Source organism: Melanostigma gelatinosum (genome assembly GCF_949748355.1).
Source record: "Melanostigma gelatinosum genome assembly, chromosome: 1".
Lineage (NCBI taxonomy): Eukaryota > Metazoa > Chordata > Actinopteri > Perciformes > Zoarcidae > Melanostigma > Melanostigma gelatinosum.
The window spans coordinates 12465258-12483384 of record NC_136634.1 but is presented as its reverse complement, the minus strand read 5'-3'; the positions used below and the strand labels follow the sequence as shown (position 1 = coordinate 12483384).

General features: G+C 44.0%; 1 protein-coding gene across 1 annotated transcript in view; it reads left to right on the top strand.

The window, feature by feature from the left end:
- mctp2a (multiple C2 domains, transmembrane 2a) overlaps nt 1-18127 on the top strand; it is a 31146-nt gene that overhangs the window by 266 nt on the left and 12753 nt on the right. The window contains exons 2-17 of the mRNA XM_079271366.1: nt 232-1221; nt 2171-2230; nt 2318-2423; nt 4772-4914; nt 5026-5102; nt 5208-5322; nt 5425-5448; nt 7826-8002; nt 8695-8825; nt 8932-9118; nt 9317-9410; nt 9502-9604; nt 9697-9799; nt 9908-10009; nt 10126-10200; nt 10481-10600. Coding sequence (XP_079127492.1) covers nt 232-1221; nt 2171-2230; nt 2318-2423; nt 4772-4914; nt 5026-5102; nt 5208-5322; nt 5425-5448; nt 7826-8002; nt 8695-8825; nt 8932-9118; nt 9317-9410; nt 9502-9604; nt 9697-9799; nt 9908-10009; nt 10126-10200; nt 10481-10600 — 2607 coding nt within the window. The remainder of the gene's footprint in view (nt 1-231; nt 1222-2170; nt 2231-2317; nt 2424-4771; nt 4915-5025; nt 5103-5207; nt 5323-5424; nt 5449-7825; nt 8003-8694; nt 8826-8931; nt 9119-9316; nt 9411-9501; nt 9605-9696; nt 9800-9907; nt 10010-10125; nt 10201-10480; nt 10601-18127) is intronic.

The window sequence follows — 18127 nt, the reverse complement described above, 5'->3', positions numbered from 1 at the left end:
TATCAAATGCTATTTAATGAGTCAGGCAGGAAATGTAACGTAAGACACAATAGGAAAATGTATTTTTGAAGATGTGTTTACCACCTTAATCAGTGATCACACACATTTGACTGTTCTGACAAATATCACTTTTACTAAGTGCTCACAGGACACCTTGCTGCATTTTCCTTAGGCCTGTATAAAACAAGGGATCTTGATCTCACTGTTCTTTTTTTTTTTTTCTTCTGAAAGTTATCATTCAAGATGGAAGTCAAGAAAAAGACCTTCTTTGAGAACCTTCGTCTGAAAACTAAGCACCTGAAGAAGCCAGGGAAGAAGGGCGGGAAGCTGGCCCATCGGCGCAGCATTTCTGTACCAGACCTACGGTTTATTCCAGGTGGAGCATTTCCTTCAGACAGCAACTTGGCACCCATTCCCTCTGATGCCATCTTCTTCGGCAACTCCCCTAGTCGGAGTGATACTGATTCTGTGGCGAGTGGCTCCATCGCTGAAGAACCACTTTACACAGACAAACCAAACGATCCAGTCCCAGACTATAGACTCAGAGTTCCCACAGGTCGCACCAATGCTGCTTTGAATAGAATAAGTGCACCAGTGGGATTAAGCATTTACGAGGAAATTGACAGTGGGATTAATTCACGCTCACAGAACAAGGTGGCCTTTACTCAAGGTCTGTATGCACAAGTAGACAAAAGACCCAAGGAGAATGCGGCTAGATTTGCTTTTGACCCTATTGCTGCACCAAGATCTGTTTTTCCCAACGCATCTTCACCAAGACCAGACCACGTAGAGAGACGGAGTGTCTTTGGGGAAGACGCCCCAGTAGACGGAGTGTGTTCAGGTGCTGTCGCTGCAGTATTAGCCAGAGCAAGCTCAATGGGCGACCAAGTTAACCCGTACTCGGACAAGAGGACCACATCATTTGAGCCTAGACAGACATCGTCTGACAAGGGAACTCCGCCAACAATCAGAGTAAATGCTCTCGCAGCTACGTCTCAGATGTTAGACACCCTGTGTACTCCTGCGGAGAGTGCAGACGGCACCTCTTTGGACTCTGCCTGTGGCAGTCCCACCGAGGAGCGAGTCAACATGCCCTGGACGATGGACTCGGAGGAACTGGACCGAGAACTCTACTCTCCCTTTTGGATGAGAGAGTTTGCTGCCGATGAGGCTCTGCTGGAACAAGCCCAGGCTGAGGAGGCCCTGGAAGAAACGGCAGAGGTCAGTTTTTTATTACCAGTGTATTTGCATTACATCTCAGATGAAGTCTGCATGTAATGTAGACTATGTTATTTAAAATTTGTATCCAGATGTCAAACTTGTGATTTCCTTTTTACAGTGATAAATCAAACGAATGGTAATCCAGTCCTGTGCATGTACACTCATTTTTAGAGTCTCTACTCTTGTAGAAATTTACATGGAAGTGATAATCTCATAGGAATTAGATACAAGTATGCAAGCTCTAGTGCTCTAGTCAACAGCATGTAATGTATTCTCACAGTGGTTATGGAGGCACACTTTTATTTCACTTTCAAATAGTGTGGTTTGGTTTTTCACCCACTTCAGCTGTTATGTTATAAGAGCTGGACTCAGCCTCTAATCTGACGAATGAAAGCCACATTCCTTTTCTAAACCTAAGCTTAGACCTTTATGACACTTTATCCCTGTAGCACTGACACAGAGACATCCTTTATAAACCTATTGTGACAGTAACTATTCAGTCTGCTGGTGCTACATCCTCTGCCAGATGGTTGGGTGTTAAATGTAAAGGGACCACATGGGATTTGACTTTGTACAGCTTGATGTTTGTGTCCTCTTTTGTCTAGATGCCTTTTAGACACCAGTTGAAAACCTGTAGTACTAGTTAGAGACACAATGGGCAGGGAGTGGTCTACTAAACGTGCTCAAAGGGTCTGATAATATCTTACTTCCTATTGCTGTTAGCAGTATTTACATTCTTTAGTAACATTGGTTGTCTCCCTAAAATACATTCTCCATAGTCATGAGTACGCATACATGGCCAATAAAGCTGATTCTGATTAAGATGGGAGCTGTACACACACACACACACACACACACACCTACTATAGACATCTCAGCTCGACTACTTTTATCAAGTGTTTGTATTCTGATGATTCATAAAATGTCCTTACTTCATTTTTCCGTGTAGATGTCCAGTGAACCGTTTGATTTCTTTGATGAAAATCAAGATCCCCTGTGGGACACCCCTGTGAGTAATTACTGGACTGCCCCTTTGAAGTGAGCCAAGCATTCGAGTATAAGAAAGTGTATAAGTGTGAATTGTTCTCCGACGCAGGTTATGTCAGCAGGGCCTGACGTCCAAGCACCCCCGTGCCAGAGATACCTCCTGAACATCAACCTGAAGCAGGCAAAGAACCTGGTCATCCGGGACAAGCGCTCCGGTAGGTCAAAAACCTACAGGTGGTCCATAACTCCTGTTGTCTCACAACCTACTAAGAAGCTGCCTCGCTCAGATCTTGAGAAGATAATTACTAACCCTTTACAAGCTAACATCAAACTGTTGGGTGGATCATTACAGATCAAGAGATACCAGATCAGGTTTCCTTTACTTCCTGTGCAGTTATTTGTTGGTTGGCTTGTGGCTTGAGCGTTGGATGAAACGCAGCTGGTACATACGCCTCGTTAATCTTGTGTTTATGAGCCAACCGGACAGTTGTATATGGGAAATGTGTTATTGTGCATAAAGGAGACGGACTGTGTTCAGTTAACGCATGTGTTCACTTGTGAGGATGACTTCTCAGGTGGTGTGTGTGTGTGTGTACAAAGAAAAACAAAAACACTAGATAGGTATGCAGTCAGACCAGTATGAGAAAAGACACACTGAGCTAAAGCATAATTGCGTCATGATCTGTAAGGCAAGGCAAGGCAAGGCAAGTTTATTTGTATAGCACATTTCAGCAACAAGGTAATTCAAAGTGCTTCACATAAACCCATCAAAAAAAAGCATCAAAACATAAGGCAAAAGAAAAGGAGATTTAAAAACAATTAAGAACATTCATTGCATTAAAACATTAAAAAAACAGTGTAAGAAATAAAATACAGTAGTAAAATGCAGAAATGCAGGAAATTGATTAATATATTAATTGAATGTGGTTCAATTAAAGGCAGCAGCAAACAGAAAAACATGTACATGGAACAACAACTGTATTAATATTTATCCTAAAGTAGCTGAGATTTTGTTTGGTTGCAACTATTATTGGTCATACGCAGATATAGAATCAATGAACTTTTAAAGATGGTCCAGATTCTAACACGTATGACTGAGTTGATTTTAATAACTGGATGATTTGTTAGGAATTGATTATTCATGTGCGATGATTGAGATCAGTGAGAGAGAGACGGAGAAACGAAAGTGTGATCTACAAATATCAGCTCATCTTCACCGCTCTGAGGCTCAGGAGAGTTTACTTTGGGAAAGCAGCGACCTCAGGTGGTCAGAAGTTGAACAACAGGAGAAAATTCATAGATGGATACATGTACTCTATTAAAGAGCAAAACGGTTTAGGCGGACAGCTTTAAGGTCTGTTCGATAGGAGTGAGGTGTTTTTAGAAGGTGTTCATGGTTGATCTTAAAAACTGTAAGAGTGGCTATTTTTGAGACTTGCATAATTAGTTTCGCATCATGTAAAGAATACTAGCTTTGGGATATCACTGTACAGCCACACGGTGAAAGGACTTCCTTCTTGGAATGATGCTTAACGTTGTTGTTCCCGCTGGGTGGCAGAGGACCCGCCCAGCCCAGTGTCCTCCTCCCTGCTAGTTGAGACCTTACTTTCCCTGACAAGATGGCACCATGATGATGCAATCCCCACACGCCCCCTGTCTCTCCACTGTTTGCCCAACAATCAACACCGTGCCAAAGGCTCACCAGTGGCATACACTGTCATTACATATTCTGAAAGGAGCCACGCCACCAGCCCCCCCCCTCCCCTTCCTCGGTTTTTGTTCTCCCCTTTTTTCCCATTAATTTCCATCGTCACCGTTCTCAGTCATGCCAGAGCTTTTCTCCTTGCTAGCTGCCACATTCTCCTCCTGTCAAGTTGCCTGGAGGTTTCCCTGTCACGGGCTGGCAGGGTGGAGCTGCTGTGGGTCCTGCCTGCCTTTGCGAGATGTTCATTTGGAGTGGGGAGCTGACAGGCCTGACAGCCCATCCCCACAGGGCCTTTGTCATGTGATTCAAGCCTCCCTGCAGGCTCTCTCAAGCACCCCCTTTATTCCCTATACAAATGAAGGCATGGGACTGGCTTTCATTTTTTGGCCAATCTGCATGCAATTGCAGAAACAAAGAAGTCCCATACCCCCACCCCACTCGCAGACAGACTTTCTTAACAGGCTTGGGAGATTAACACTGGTTGCTTCTAGATTTTGGTTTCTGGTTGCCTCATGCTGGCGAGTGTTTCTACTCTTTCACAATTAAACAGTTACATCCCTATGCTTTTGCCATGTGTGGGGTGCACCCCCTCCTCACATATTTCAGTCTCTCACACAACCAGCATGGGGGAAGGGTGTGTGTGTGTGTGTGTGTGTGTGTGTGTGTGTGTTCATATGCAGTGTACATTTTTAAAGTGACAATATGTTCCACACGAAATTAAAGATAGTTTGCTTTTAATAATTCACTGTTGCCATATATTTGTATGTAAATCAGTGTTTGTGCACTGTGGTAATCACCACTCGTGTCACACAACATTATCTGGCTAATTTGCCATTTTTTTCTGTGTTTAATTCTAAGGGACCAGTGATCCTTATGTGAAGTTCAAACTTGAAGGAAAGCAGTTCTATAAAAGCAAAGTGGTTTATAAAACCCTGAACCCACGGTGGAACGAGTCCTTCTCCCATCCTCTTCGAGACAGAGACCACGCCGTGGACGTTCGGGTAGGCGTTGTTTCTTTGAATAGAAGTGCATCTAACAATTCAAGAGTGATCTTGTACCAGCGCATACAATTTCTCTTCATTTACTTCATGATATTTGTAATATTGTTGCAGGTCTACAATAAAAAGCGGACCACTGATGAGTTCATGGGCTCCAGCACGATTGTTCTGAACAATCTTGATTTGTACAAGTGAGGAATTGATCCTATATTCTCTTTGAAGGAATAAGCTCATTGTAAGGATAACCATCAGTGGTCATCATTTTTAATCTCCGCGTCCTTTCTGTCTCTTCACAGAACCTATGAAATGGAGTTGCAGCTTGATGATCCAAAAAGCAAAGAAGATGACATGGGAGTGATCGCTGTGGAAGTCTGCTTAATGTATAGAGACGCCACTGTCAAAAGAAGCCCAGTAAGAGTGTTTCTCATAAAGGCAGTATTTGTTGATGCAGTTCTCTGTCCCCAGTGTTACCTGAATTGTTTGTACTGATTCATGTATTTCATTTTCCCATAGAGATGGCCAGTAAAGAAGAATAAGGTATGGATTTGTATATCATTACTTTTCTACAACTTAACTTTAATCATTTCCAAGTCGTATCCGGAATGACACCCTGTTTTCAGTGTAACAGTTTGCACGGCCGTGCTGCCGGTTCCCCTGATCTAAAGCACTAGGGGGCAGTAGCTCACTGTGCTATGGAGCAACAAAGAACGAGGCGTACGCTCAGGACTCAGGCTTTTGTGTGTAACCTTGGTTTCAGCACAGCCTATTTCTTTTATGGTTTCACAGTGAGCCTTTTTTGCAATGCATATTATTTTCAGTGGTGTCATATGCTGTGGAAAAAAAAAGTGATACAATATTACATTCTGCTCAAAACCCAAATGATAACATTGACTGAATATGTTGTTGTGAAAGAGCCCTTAGATGGATCTTATAAAGCAGTATTTGGTTTTTGCAGTAAACAAAGTTCCGTATCCTCTCAAGTGGTTTTCAATATATTGCACAGCTGTAATTAGATTCAGAGTGAAATAGGATGGTTGCTGTTTGGGACTCACACTGCAGCGAGTGGGTTTATATTCACACCTATGTAGTCACTACATCTGCCACTGTTCAGTCTCTTGATGGTCCAGTAGACAATCTCAATTTGAAATTAGATGACAAAGGAATGAAGCCATTTTCATCCACATTATAGGTTATCCACTACAGATGGTTAAAGATACTCAAAGGGAGACAGAAATGTGTGATGGGACTCTTCACAATGTTCGGCTGCCTAAATCACAGTGCTAATTTAACAATGTAACAATGCCATTTTTTTTCTTCCCATTTCATTTTTGACAAATGTACAATATCTTATTGCATTTAACACCTATCCTGGAAGTGCTGAATACCCAGCTCTTACAGCTCCACTCCCCCTCTTTGTGAACATCGTTTTCTCCCTCTGTGTTACCACCACAGAGACAGGGAATGGCAAGTGCCTAAGTAAAACTCTGCTGTGTGATAGTGTTTCAAACAGGAGGGGGGGGGGGGGGGGGGGGGGGCGTATGGGAGAAGTGTGTGTGTGTGTGTGTGTGTGTGTGTGTGTGTGTGTGGGGGGGGGGGCTCTGCTGTTCGAGGCATGTTGCCAGTGTGGGATGCCTAAGATCGGCACTGCTGATAATTCCCAGGCATAGCGGGCAATAACCCAGATGTTAGGATGTAATATCACAGCTGTGGATGGACAGTGCTGAGGTGCTCGCCAAATGGACCTGGGTCTGAGCTCATCGTGCTTGTCCCCATGCTGTCCCACCATATGGAAGCAATCGCACAGCCCTTTTAGGACCAGGAATAGATTCTCTTTAGGGGCCACTTACAGTTAAGTGGAATTGTTTTATTGGCCGCTGAGATAGAAATGTGTCCAAGATAAACACTTGGGATGACTTGGCTGAGGCCTGTTTTATATCGCTCCTCCACTCCCTCTGTTCCTCTTCTTTTGAAGGGGGCTGATATTTATAGGGCTGTGCCTGTGCTATTCCATGTTAATTCAGGTCCCTGAGATGTGCTTTGATCCCCTCCGGATTGGGTGGCAATGTGGGTTGTGACCCCGCAGTGAGGAGGAGGGGCCGGAGTGGCAGGGGAGTTGTAGTGGGGCTGTTTGAAGCGGCGTCGCTGGGGCAGTCGAAGGAGCTGGGCAATCAAAGAGGCTGGAGCAGATTACGGTCCTGCTCTTTAATTACAGTCAGCCCGACACAACCTCTCTGCTGTTTGTTTTTACAGCCCTGGCCTATCACCGCATGGCCTCACGGGAACTCTAACATGGAAACATATCAAGGCCTCTCTCTCTCACTCCCTCTGTGGCACACGGCAGGAGAAGTGGATTGTTTGCTGGGCTTGTCCTTGATTTCTTTCGTTTTGTAGCTTCACGACAGATTTAGTTGAAACTATTTGTTATTTTGCCGGTTAGATAAATATTGGATGAATTTGCCAACACGCAGTAAACTGTGATGCTGGCCATACATACTGCATGTATGCATAATTTGCTGATGAGAGAGCTGTGCGGTTTGCATCATTACTCACTGCTGCCTGCTGTCTCTTGTGCAGTATGCCAAGTGTCCTGCCTCCCCACACTCAGTCTGGGAGCCAGTGATGAGTGGGACTGTCACAGCCAGGGACATCTGGCTGCTCGCTGACGTTCCTCTCTTCCTTGCTCTCCAGGAGCCTCCATGGTGTGGCTTACCTGTCAGTAGAGATGTGGTAATGTGCTCCAACAGAGATGTGCTGTATAGTGTGGACCTTTTGTCCTACTTTCATACACTCTGTGAACATGATGCCAGGCTGAGGTAGGAGCAGGTAAACCATAGGGGAGAGCGCAGAGCTTGCACACACATAGAGCTTTAAAAAAACCAAAACTTCTACTCTCTGTGTACCCTTTGGCCTGCAGCAGAACCCGGCCGCAGCATCCCCGCGACCAACTGAGACGCAGAGAAATCTGCTGAAGAACCAGATGTGGACTGGGGTGCTTGGTATCACCTTGGTGGAGGGACAGGACCTGCCTCAGTATGGCCAAGGGGACATTTACGTCCGCTTTCGCCTCGGTGATCAGAAGTACAAGAGCAAGGTTGGATTTGTTTCTTAAGTCTTTCTCTTTTCCTACTTCTCCCACACTCCCTTTTCTCATGCTCCCGTGTCTTTTTAATGTCTGCTCTTTGTACTTCACGTCTTTCTTCACAGCCCCTATCTCTTACTTCCCCGCTTCTCTCGCTCAGCAGGTGCCTGTCAGTGACTCACCTCCACCTTGGCTCACTGGGCCATGGCAGAGGCAGCTCATTAGACTGGGCAAGGCTGCCACTCACTTCTCCCTGTGCCTCGGGTGCTGGGCTTCATTGCCTTCATTTGCATACCCAGCATGTCCTGTTCATCTACCTGTACTTGTTGGCCTCCCCCCTGATGATTCCATGGTGCACTTGTCTTGTGTTGTCGTGTCGTTTCTTTGTAAACCGCTCTGCTTTCCTCTCTGCTTGTTTGTTTGTTGGACAAAGCTGATTCTAATTGGAAGCTGTCAGTGTTTACAATCCCAGAGTGGCTACTGAGGTGTGCACATACAAGCACACACAAATAGAGGCGCGTACACACAACACACCTCTCTTTCTCCTCTCCTGCCTTGTTCTGGCTGGACTGAATGAAGACTTAATTCACCTGTCATGCAGGAGCTGCTCAGTCTGATAATGCATTAAACCTGATGTTGTGTCAAAGTGTGTATGTGTTTCCATGTTACTGGATGTGCTGAATCGGTGTCTTAACTGCCCTCAGAACATTTGCGTTCAGGCCAATCCACAGTGGAGGGAGCAGTTTGACTTCAATCAGTTTGAAGATAACCAGGAACCTCTGCAGGTGGAGGTGCACTCCAAGAGAGGGAGGAAGGTTGAGGAGTCATGGGGCATGTGAGTATTTCCTGGTGGGAAGTGCAAGTTTTGCTCACATTTGCTCCTCCACAGAACCAGTTTGCCTCGTGTGTTTCAATGGAACTATTTTCCTTTTGTGTCTCAGGTTTGAGATTGACCTATTGAGACTTCCACTTAATGAGAGGCAGCTCTACACTCATGTGCTGGACCCAGGAAAGGGCAAGCTGGTGTTTCTGGTCACCCTTAGACCCTGCTGGGGAGTCTCCATCTCTGACATCGAAACAGCTGCCTTGGAGAAGCCTGATGAGAGGGAAGTGGTATTGGAGAAATTTGTAAGTTCTATTCTCGTTTAATGTTTTATTTTTCTGTGACATATTGGGATAAGATCCTAGTCCCGAGTGCTGGTGGTTCATTGACATTAATCGAATTCTGTTTCGAGTGAAATTTGGTGTGGTACATTTATTAATCATGCTCATAAAAAGAGTTCAGAATAACACGTTTTTAATATATATATATATATATTTTTCCAGAGCTTAAAGAACTCGCACAAGTGTGTGGGGGAGGTTGGCATCCTTCAGGTCAAAGTTGTAAAGGCAAATGATGTTCCTGCCACAGACCACAAAGGTAATCGTTAGAACTACTCACTTTAGTTTTCTATTATCATGGTCGTGGCTCTTTTTTTTTTAAACAAATAACTGTTATTTGTCATTTGCAGGAAAAAGCAACGCTTTTTGTGTTGTGGAGCTCGGCAACAGCAAACTTCAAACTCACACAATCTACAAGACCCTCAATCCGGAGTGGGAAAAAGCCTTTACGTTGTAAGTAGGACATCTGGAAAAAAAAACCATCCTTCTTATTTTGTGTTGTATATTATACATGAATAAAATGTTTCTTAACTCTCATGTTACAGCCCAATAAAGGACATCCATGATGTGATAGAGTTGACTCTCCTTGATGAAAATGGAGAAAAAGCCCCAGACTTTTTAGGGAAAGTGGCCATTCCATTACTGACAGTAAGTTTGTTCATGACCAGCCACCACATTACTACTGTGACAGGATTAAGTTGGTCTTACATATTAATATCTGATTTACAAAATACACATTTTTTTAATTTCTAAAAGGTTCAGAATGGGCAGGAGATATGCCTGTTCTTGAAGAAAGAAGACTTGGGAAATGCATCAAAAGGAACCATCACACTGGTGCTGGATGTGATCTACAACAAAGTAAGGATATAACTAAATATGTTCAAACCCCTTTAGAAAGGTTATATTATATTTCATATCATACAGCGGGAAGTGTGTTAAACTGCAGTGTTTATTGCTTCCTTCTTTTGTCCCAGGTCAGAGCTGGTATCAGAACCTTCAAACCAAAGGAGACCAAATTAACGGACGAAAACCTGAAGTTCTCCAAAAAGGTCATCTCTATTGATGTTTTTAGCAGAATTTAGCAGATGGAACAAAAAAAGGCTTGCCACACATCCCAATCGTAAAGTATCCACAAGAAAGCAACGCACGGTCGCAGTTTGGATCGGACATAGTCAAACTCATTTGTTTAATTGGCTTTAAACATCTAACTTCACAAGTCTAGCAAATAAGGGATTGTAAAGCTCATTGAACCTCATTGCAAAGTCATAAACATTATGTCCAGTATCAAATGGTACTAACTGTTGTTTTGTTCCAATTATTTCCCATTAGGTTCTTGCCCGGAATATATATCGGGTTCGAAAAATCAGCACAGCAGTTCTGTACACGTTACAGTACATTAAAAGCTGTTTTCAATGGGAGAGCACGCAACGGAGTCTAATAGCCTTTCTGGTAAGTCATTGCCTCACGTTAATGAACTCTCTTTAAGCCTTGGGGCGAACAAGTTTTGTCCCATTTCACTGTGGCCCAGATTTTAACTCTTTCATTTGATGTGAATTCGATGTTGGGGAGAATCTTTGGTTGAGTCGTTTTCTCTCTCACTCGTCTTTTTTTCCCATGGAAAACAATGGCTGCCTTCTGTTTCTATCCCATGCGTATGTGATGGATGTGCTCTATCCTTTAAATCAAACCCCACTTGGCTTTCCTTCAGTTCTGATGACATTAGAGTGCATTTGAAGGGGTGGGGTTTGCACGTTTGTACATCTGACTTCCTAGCAAAGCCTCCTAGCCCGGGGGACGATGTAAGGAGGATCACTGTCTCAGCTTCTTTGGGTGGAGGAGTGACAGTCTGCCTCCGAGATTTGAACCTTGTTTAAATGTCTCTGTTTAGCTGTTTTTAATGAGGGTATATGATCTAAGGTCCTAAGCTTAAATAATCTTAAATCACCCCGTGAATCCCCCTCAGTACAGCACATGTAATGTCATGATTAAGAGTGTACACTTGCCATGAAAGCCCTGCCAGCGCCGTGTCAGGGTGAGGAAGCGGTCACAGACAGGGTGTGTGTGTGAAGAACTCTCCTTTCACCGCCTTTCTTCTGTCTGCTCTGTCTCAGAATGACATGCAATTCATACCTGGTGTATTCTGTAAGCCCTTCTCACTGATCCTGAGGTGCAAATCCCCCCAGGCAATGGCCAGGCTCAATGTATCACAGCCCTTAGAACAGCAAGGCACACAGACAGGCAGGCCGGCGGACACACAGACAGGAAGACGGAGAACAATGCAGGCGATTGTATAAGGATAGAGTGGGAGGCAGGCTACTATCTGGGAAAGAAAGTTGGAGAACAGAAAGAGGAAGACAGTCGAGTAAGGGTGCGGTCCACCACAGGCAGATAGCGAGAGACTTGGAGGCAGGAGAGCAGGAGGACAGGCAGGCTGACAGGTGACAGGTCAGCGGGATGGGGCCATCTTCCTCCACCTATAATTAGATCCTCCGCAGGCAATGGGAGTGTGTGGTGGCACACTCTAATCTTTCATTTCTACTTCTACTCCACCTGCTGTTTAGGAGTGCAGCACATAAATAGAGATCTTAGAATGAAGGAAAAAAGACTCGCATGCTCACTACTTTCATCAGGAACATCATTGCTATTGTAGTGGGGTGCTTCCCAATCTAATTTTTGTCAGCTGTGTGTCATCTGCTCCCCGTCAGTGAGTACGATAATTCTTGGGACATTGACTGTAGCTGCTTTTATGTGAAACAATTGCTCTTTTAAGACTCTAACACATGCTATTTGTAAAAGCAGATAGTAACAGTGTAGTCAGAGTACGCCTTTGTCTGCGATTAGGTGTGCTTCAAAAATGACAAGTGTCAAAGGGGTAATGGCAAGAATTGCCCAAACCGAGTGAATCTGCCACGGTGTTTTCATCACCCACTCATCAGCATGTGAGAGCATGCTGAGAGTTCAGCGAGGGAAAAGTTCTTTTTTTTGCAGTAAGTTATATTCTCATCAAGTAACAAGCACAGGGAAACATGCAAATCACATGTAAATATTAAATGCAATTGATGGTAACCGGGGAAAAAAATTCAGAACTTCTTTCAGTGAGAGCAACGACAAGGTCTTGACCGACTGTCATTACACACCTAGTCCCATGCCGCCATCCACACAATTGCCTCTGCCCACTCCAAGGGTAGCTACTGTACAGCCACTCCGCCTCCCCCTCCTCCTCCTCCTCCTCCTCCTCCTCCTCCTCCTCCTCCTCCTCCTCCTCCTCCTCCTCCAAGTCATCATTTGCAATTAAGTTAGTGTTGGGAGCTGTCTAAAGCAGCATGCCACCATGTGCCTTAATGAAAGCAGCTCCCACTCCTATCTTTATATCTTTAGGCAGTGGTAATAAGGTAACTGATTCAGACATTGACAGATGGCCTCTGCTTGCATCTCAGATGTGCATAATTATCCCACTAGTGTCTGCTCTTTTCCACAGCGGCAGGCAGCGCAGGGCTTCTCAGGGTCTGCTGGTAGGAAAACGCTGCAGTGGTGGGTCGAGCTTTAATATACATTACAATACATTATTCATCAAGCAGGCAGACCGGTCCTACCCTTTTACACCATATACATCCTGTAATGCATTACCGCTGCTGTGGTTTCTACTGGGACTGCGGGATGCTCGCGTAGTACTTTACCAGGAATACTCAGCCATTATATCACTCAGTCCCACAGGCCAATTCTCTGACCTCCACACAGCATGCAGTCTACATTTGTATCCTGTTTATGTAGATTCTTGTATGCATTATGAGGTGGTTGCTGGTGGTATTCAAATTTTACATGAGGGATCACTGCTCTGGTTCATGTTAACTAAGTGAATGGGAATGTGAAGTTCTTTTTTTGGGGGGGAGGGAATAGTCTTCTTTGTTGAAATCAAGACAACTTTTCTCTCATGAGTGGCAGAAAGCTGCAGATTCAGGAACGTATACATTTCCAGATGGATTGTTTCTTTAGTTTCCGTGCTGTCGTGTGAGGAATGGAAATACTTGCAGTCGTGTCACTGTTTGCGAGTGCAGGAGGTTACTTGTTTTGAATGTGCGATCTCATCGGCAGAGACCATACTGTTTGAAATCGCCTTTGATTTCCCACCAATGTGCAGCAGTTTTAAAACAGAATCTCTCTAATTAGGTAATGTGACAAAAAAAACAGAAACAAGAAAAGAAAGACATCACTTACTCATTTAAACAAAGTTCTGGCAAATCCTCATAAACAATTTCATCAGTGAACGGAAATACAAACAAGAAATTTGGATTTTTTTTCCCCCCCTCTTGTTTATGCTACAGTACGCAGATCTGCGCTTTTCATAAGTTTGACAACAGCATGTTCCTTTTCTGAGAGAGAAGAAATGTGACAGCTAAAACTCTTCATAAAATAACGGCCTTTAGATGTGCTTTTCACTAAGACCGAGCGAGATGAATGTGCTATACATCAGCAGTGACTGCAGAGGGGTCACCCAGAGTTCTTTGCTGCACACAAGAACGGGACCTGTAGATGGAGCTACAGCACTGCTGGAAACCTGCACGGAGGCACTGAGGAGATCGGTTACTTTGCTCAACATTCGTGGGAACAACTTGGGAGTGAAATCCTCCACTCTGTGCATTACACCAAGAAACACAAGTTCCGTTCACACCGAAAAAGAAGAAACAAAGAGAAGCGAAAGGAGCGCGTATTCGAAAGACAAATGAATCTGTTTCAGAAGTTTAAAGTTGAGAACAATTTTGATTTAGATGAAATGGATGAAAGTAAAAAAAAGAAAGAAAGAAAAAGGATCATTTACATTTGAAAGCTGATTTTGAGCTTTGCTGTCATTAGATCGCTTTAAGTATTTAAGTAGAATTAATATTTTAACATATGAGGTACCTCATCTGTCAGGAGTTAGACTAGAAAGAAACCTGTACACCTTATGTGAGTATTTGAACCGTTTTCTTTCTGTCATTGCCAGGTAGCAACCGCTTTAGACATCATTTGACAGCCTGTGAAATGCTGATTGCTTCACATCACACACTATAAAGATGGCATTTGATGAATGTTTGATGCGATGCAGCTGTAAACACACTTGGCAGCTGCAACGGGGACTTTTTTTGGGGGGGGGCTGATAGAATCATCGTCTTCCCCCAGATGAGGGCAGGACCGGGTCAGATCTGGCTCCAGAGGTCTCAGGAGACCACCTGTGTAGAGCCACAGCAGTCGGGGCCGTTTACCAGAACACCAGCCTGGCTAAGATCAAAGCCGTAATCAGACTTTTGGTAATTGTTCTTGTTAACGCTGTCCCTGCAAGTGAGATGCTCTGTGAGTCTAAGGATCTGCCTGTTTGTGGTTTACTGCATTGCAGTGTGGCCGAGCGCTTGTGAGAACAGCGAGACCGTGCACGCCTGTGAGTTGTCTCCTTGTTTCTGCTCTGCATCTGTTTTCTCTCTGTTTGAAAAAGTTGGAGGCCCTTCAGGAGTGGGTTTCTTCAGTCTCATGGGGTTATGCTCTCCATCTCCACGGCTGTGGGAGTTCTCACAGACTGTGTAGTGGGAATGTGTCTAGTCGAGGAAAAAAAATGATGACAGTGATGGCGATGGTGTGTATTCACGCTTTTGAGTCTGAGATCTATTAATTATTAAATGATAGGCTGTGACGACTTGCAAACTGCTCAGCAGTGCCTCCCGATTAAACAGTGTTATTATTTAGCTGCCCTGGCTATGTGTCAGTTGACAGCTCTGGCTGAATGCAGCGTGTAACCTTGAAACATGTCCCCTTATTAGTGGGTTTAATAAGCTTTCTCTGTTAATATTCACTTCATTAGAGCTGTACAATTGTTTCTATTTTCATATGTTTTAAAACATGCATTTCAGTTTTGAGAACACATTTGACTCAATTCAAACTGACCAAATTCTTCATTATTATTTTGTATTATCAGACAGTACAAACAAGTAGTGCTCAGATGTATAATAGCTGGCTGCATAATGAACACAGGTATTTTCTGTGCATCGCTTGTACTTCGCTTTCTATTACGCACTCTTTATGCTTTGTGTTTAACCCCGTTGTGTGTGCCATATAATAATGACTGCCTTTAGCATACTCGCCACCTTCCTGGTCACAGAGGACACTTCTCCCCAGGCAGCTGAGGCGGTGACCTGTCCGCCCCTGAGTGTGGGTGTTTCGGGGCCGGTCTTGGCCCCGACGCGTTAACGTGCGCGTGAGCCGAGCTGACAGGGAGCGAGAGTCAATGCCACTCCCTCCCCAACTCCTCAGGGGGGAAACGGCTCGCATGGCAGGTTTGTCACCCAGGAGGTCGCTCAGTGTTAACGCTCCCGACACGGATTAAACACTAGTGGCCAGTGCTGGAGTGCAGGGTCAGCGTACAGCCGCCACCGACTGCCCTGCTCCAGCCTCGCACCGGCGCTACTCTGGCCCTGGCATGTGTCAGACAAGCGGGGAGACAACGGCCGGAGCTGGCCCTGTGAGCACGCGCTCATGCTTCACCTCGCACGGCTGCTCTTCCTCAGTGCTTTGATAAAGAGCTGCTATCACGATTGCACTGCACCGTGCACGCGTCCTCATAAGCCGGCATTTGTTTATCATTAGCTTGCCTTTTGTTTTCAAATTGTAAAAAAATATAGTGAACACTGAATCAAGGGAAAATAGACTATATAACTATATAATCATTTTTACAATTTATTTTTAGGATAAGGAATAGTTTGCTATTTAACTATGGTGTTATTACTAAAATATGTTTTTGTTTTTTGTTCAGCTTTTATTGAGCAAAATATATTACAGTAAATATAAATGTTACTGTATATGATACCATATATTTATATAAAAACTGAATTGTGAAATGTAATACTCTCCAGGACTGTTAGAGCCGATTTCACCCCGCTGAAGAGGGACACGAGATTCCCCATTGTATTGCTCTTACTCGTATGTAGCCTCTCCTTTTCTCTCTCTCTCTCTCTCTTCCTCTCCATCTCTCTCTCCCCAGTCGATAAGACTTGAGCTGAGCGGATGTGAAATATTTATTCAGCGTTAGCTCAGAGCACCATGGCTGCCCACACACTCTACCTGCCCCGAAGAGGAATCTTATCTGTGCTTCCTCTGCCTCCGACACCCCCTGAAAGCCTGTCCCCACACTGGCCCGAGCTCAACACAAATTACATGTCTCATTGCTCTGCGTTTACAGCTCCTTTAAAGCCTGCCGCTCCTGTCCCCAACATAAGCCCTCAGCCAGACTCTGTTTCAGCTGGGCTGGAGAAAAAAAAAGACCTGCGTGAGCTGAGCTGCTACTTGTGCCTTTGATTCATTATTCATCTCTTTTTTTGTATTTTAATTGAGGAAGTAATGCAGATTAATTGTACTGCCCTTGATTTCACCCAGAAAAAAATCCATCTCTATCAGAGTAAAGACTATTCAAGGTTTTGTAGAGGTTCCTATTTATTTATTTAAAAAAAATAATAATCATTGTAATACATTCTATATACCATATTTGCACATTGTCACACACACACACACACACACAGATATTAGCTTTTCTCCGTCCATTACACACACACACACACACACACACACACACACACAAATGCAGAAACAACCATACACATAAATACACCAACCCTGCAGCCTGTTAGTCAGTCTTGTTAAACTCTTTCAGTATATGTTCACGTAATCTGGCATCCGGCCACAGCCCCCATGACTGACCCTCATAATGCTGGCTGGCGCTCTCCTCGCTTCGTTTAGCTTTCCAAGTGGAGTGAAACTGAAGAGAGTAATGACGATACAGCCACCATTAAATCATCCGTGCTTTTGGACAGTACGTAGTCTTAAAGAATAAGGGTATTTTGGAATGTAAAGAAATAGTTGGTTTTAGTTAGCTTTCATTCGTAATGATATTGTATGGCCTCATGCTGTGACATTACACTGAATTGGCTTTTCAACAGTATTATGTGTGTCACACTGATGTGACGCCTATATTTATAGCCCATTATCTGCTGTAGTGTATAAGGAGAGCATTTGGCAGCCTTGCAGTCTGGTGGTACGTCTGCCAGTCAGTAGTTTGGGTTGGTAGACTGGGCAACCCCCTCCACTGTTAATCAATTTACAGGACGGTAGAAACTCTTCTAGAGGGTGTCTTTGTCCCTTTGTTCCTGCTACGATCTCTTCTCCCTCTCCTGGGAGAGTGTGGGTGGTGGGAGCTGCCATGCCTGCTCAGCTTTAAGTTATTTTATTCACACTTTTAATCGCTGAGTGCTTTATTATTAGGTACTGGATTCTGCTGGCCAGGGGATCTGCATGAGAAGGCGCAGAATGCATTTAGAGGAATCATATTAATGGCACTATAAAACAAATCTGTCAGGCTGTTCTTAACCCTGCTGGCAGAATTGCTCTGCCCAGGGTTGCCCCCTTCTCCAAGCGCTTACAGGTGGCTAAGGAGAGTGCATCTCCATCATCTACTCCACCGTGTGCTAATAGTTTTATTAATTCATTCTCTTTTTCCCTCCCTAGGCACCCTGTGCATAATCATACAGACATTTTTCAGTTAAATGGTGTTTGTCAAGGGAGTTTTCCTACATTAGAGACACTTCTCCCAGACATACATACTAACACTTGTTCAATTACAAGTCGTTTGTCATCCAATTCTGCTGTGTGTAAACCTAAATGCTCAGGTGTGTCATTAATTATTACCTCCCTTGCTTTTGTTTGTTGCTTTATGGCCTTTTTGGTTAAATAATAATTATTTTTCACCACTCATACCGCAACATATTAGCATTGTCGTGTTTATAAAGTTCAAGGTTTTACTTGTCAAGCGTAATTTGTTGACGGATGAAAAAATACGCAGTCAGGCCCTTAAGACTGAAATGGAGCCTCTTTGATGGCAATTAAAATGTGGATTCTTTTTTTTATATGAATTTACACTTACGCCTGAGAGGTTGCACTTTGTCCAACATGTCCTTTAAT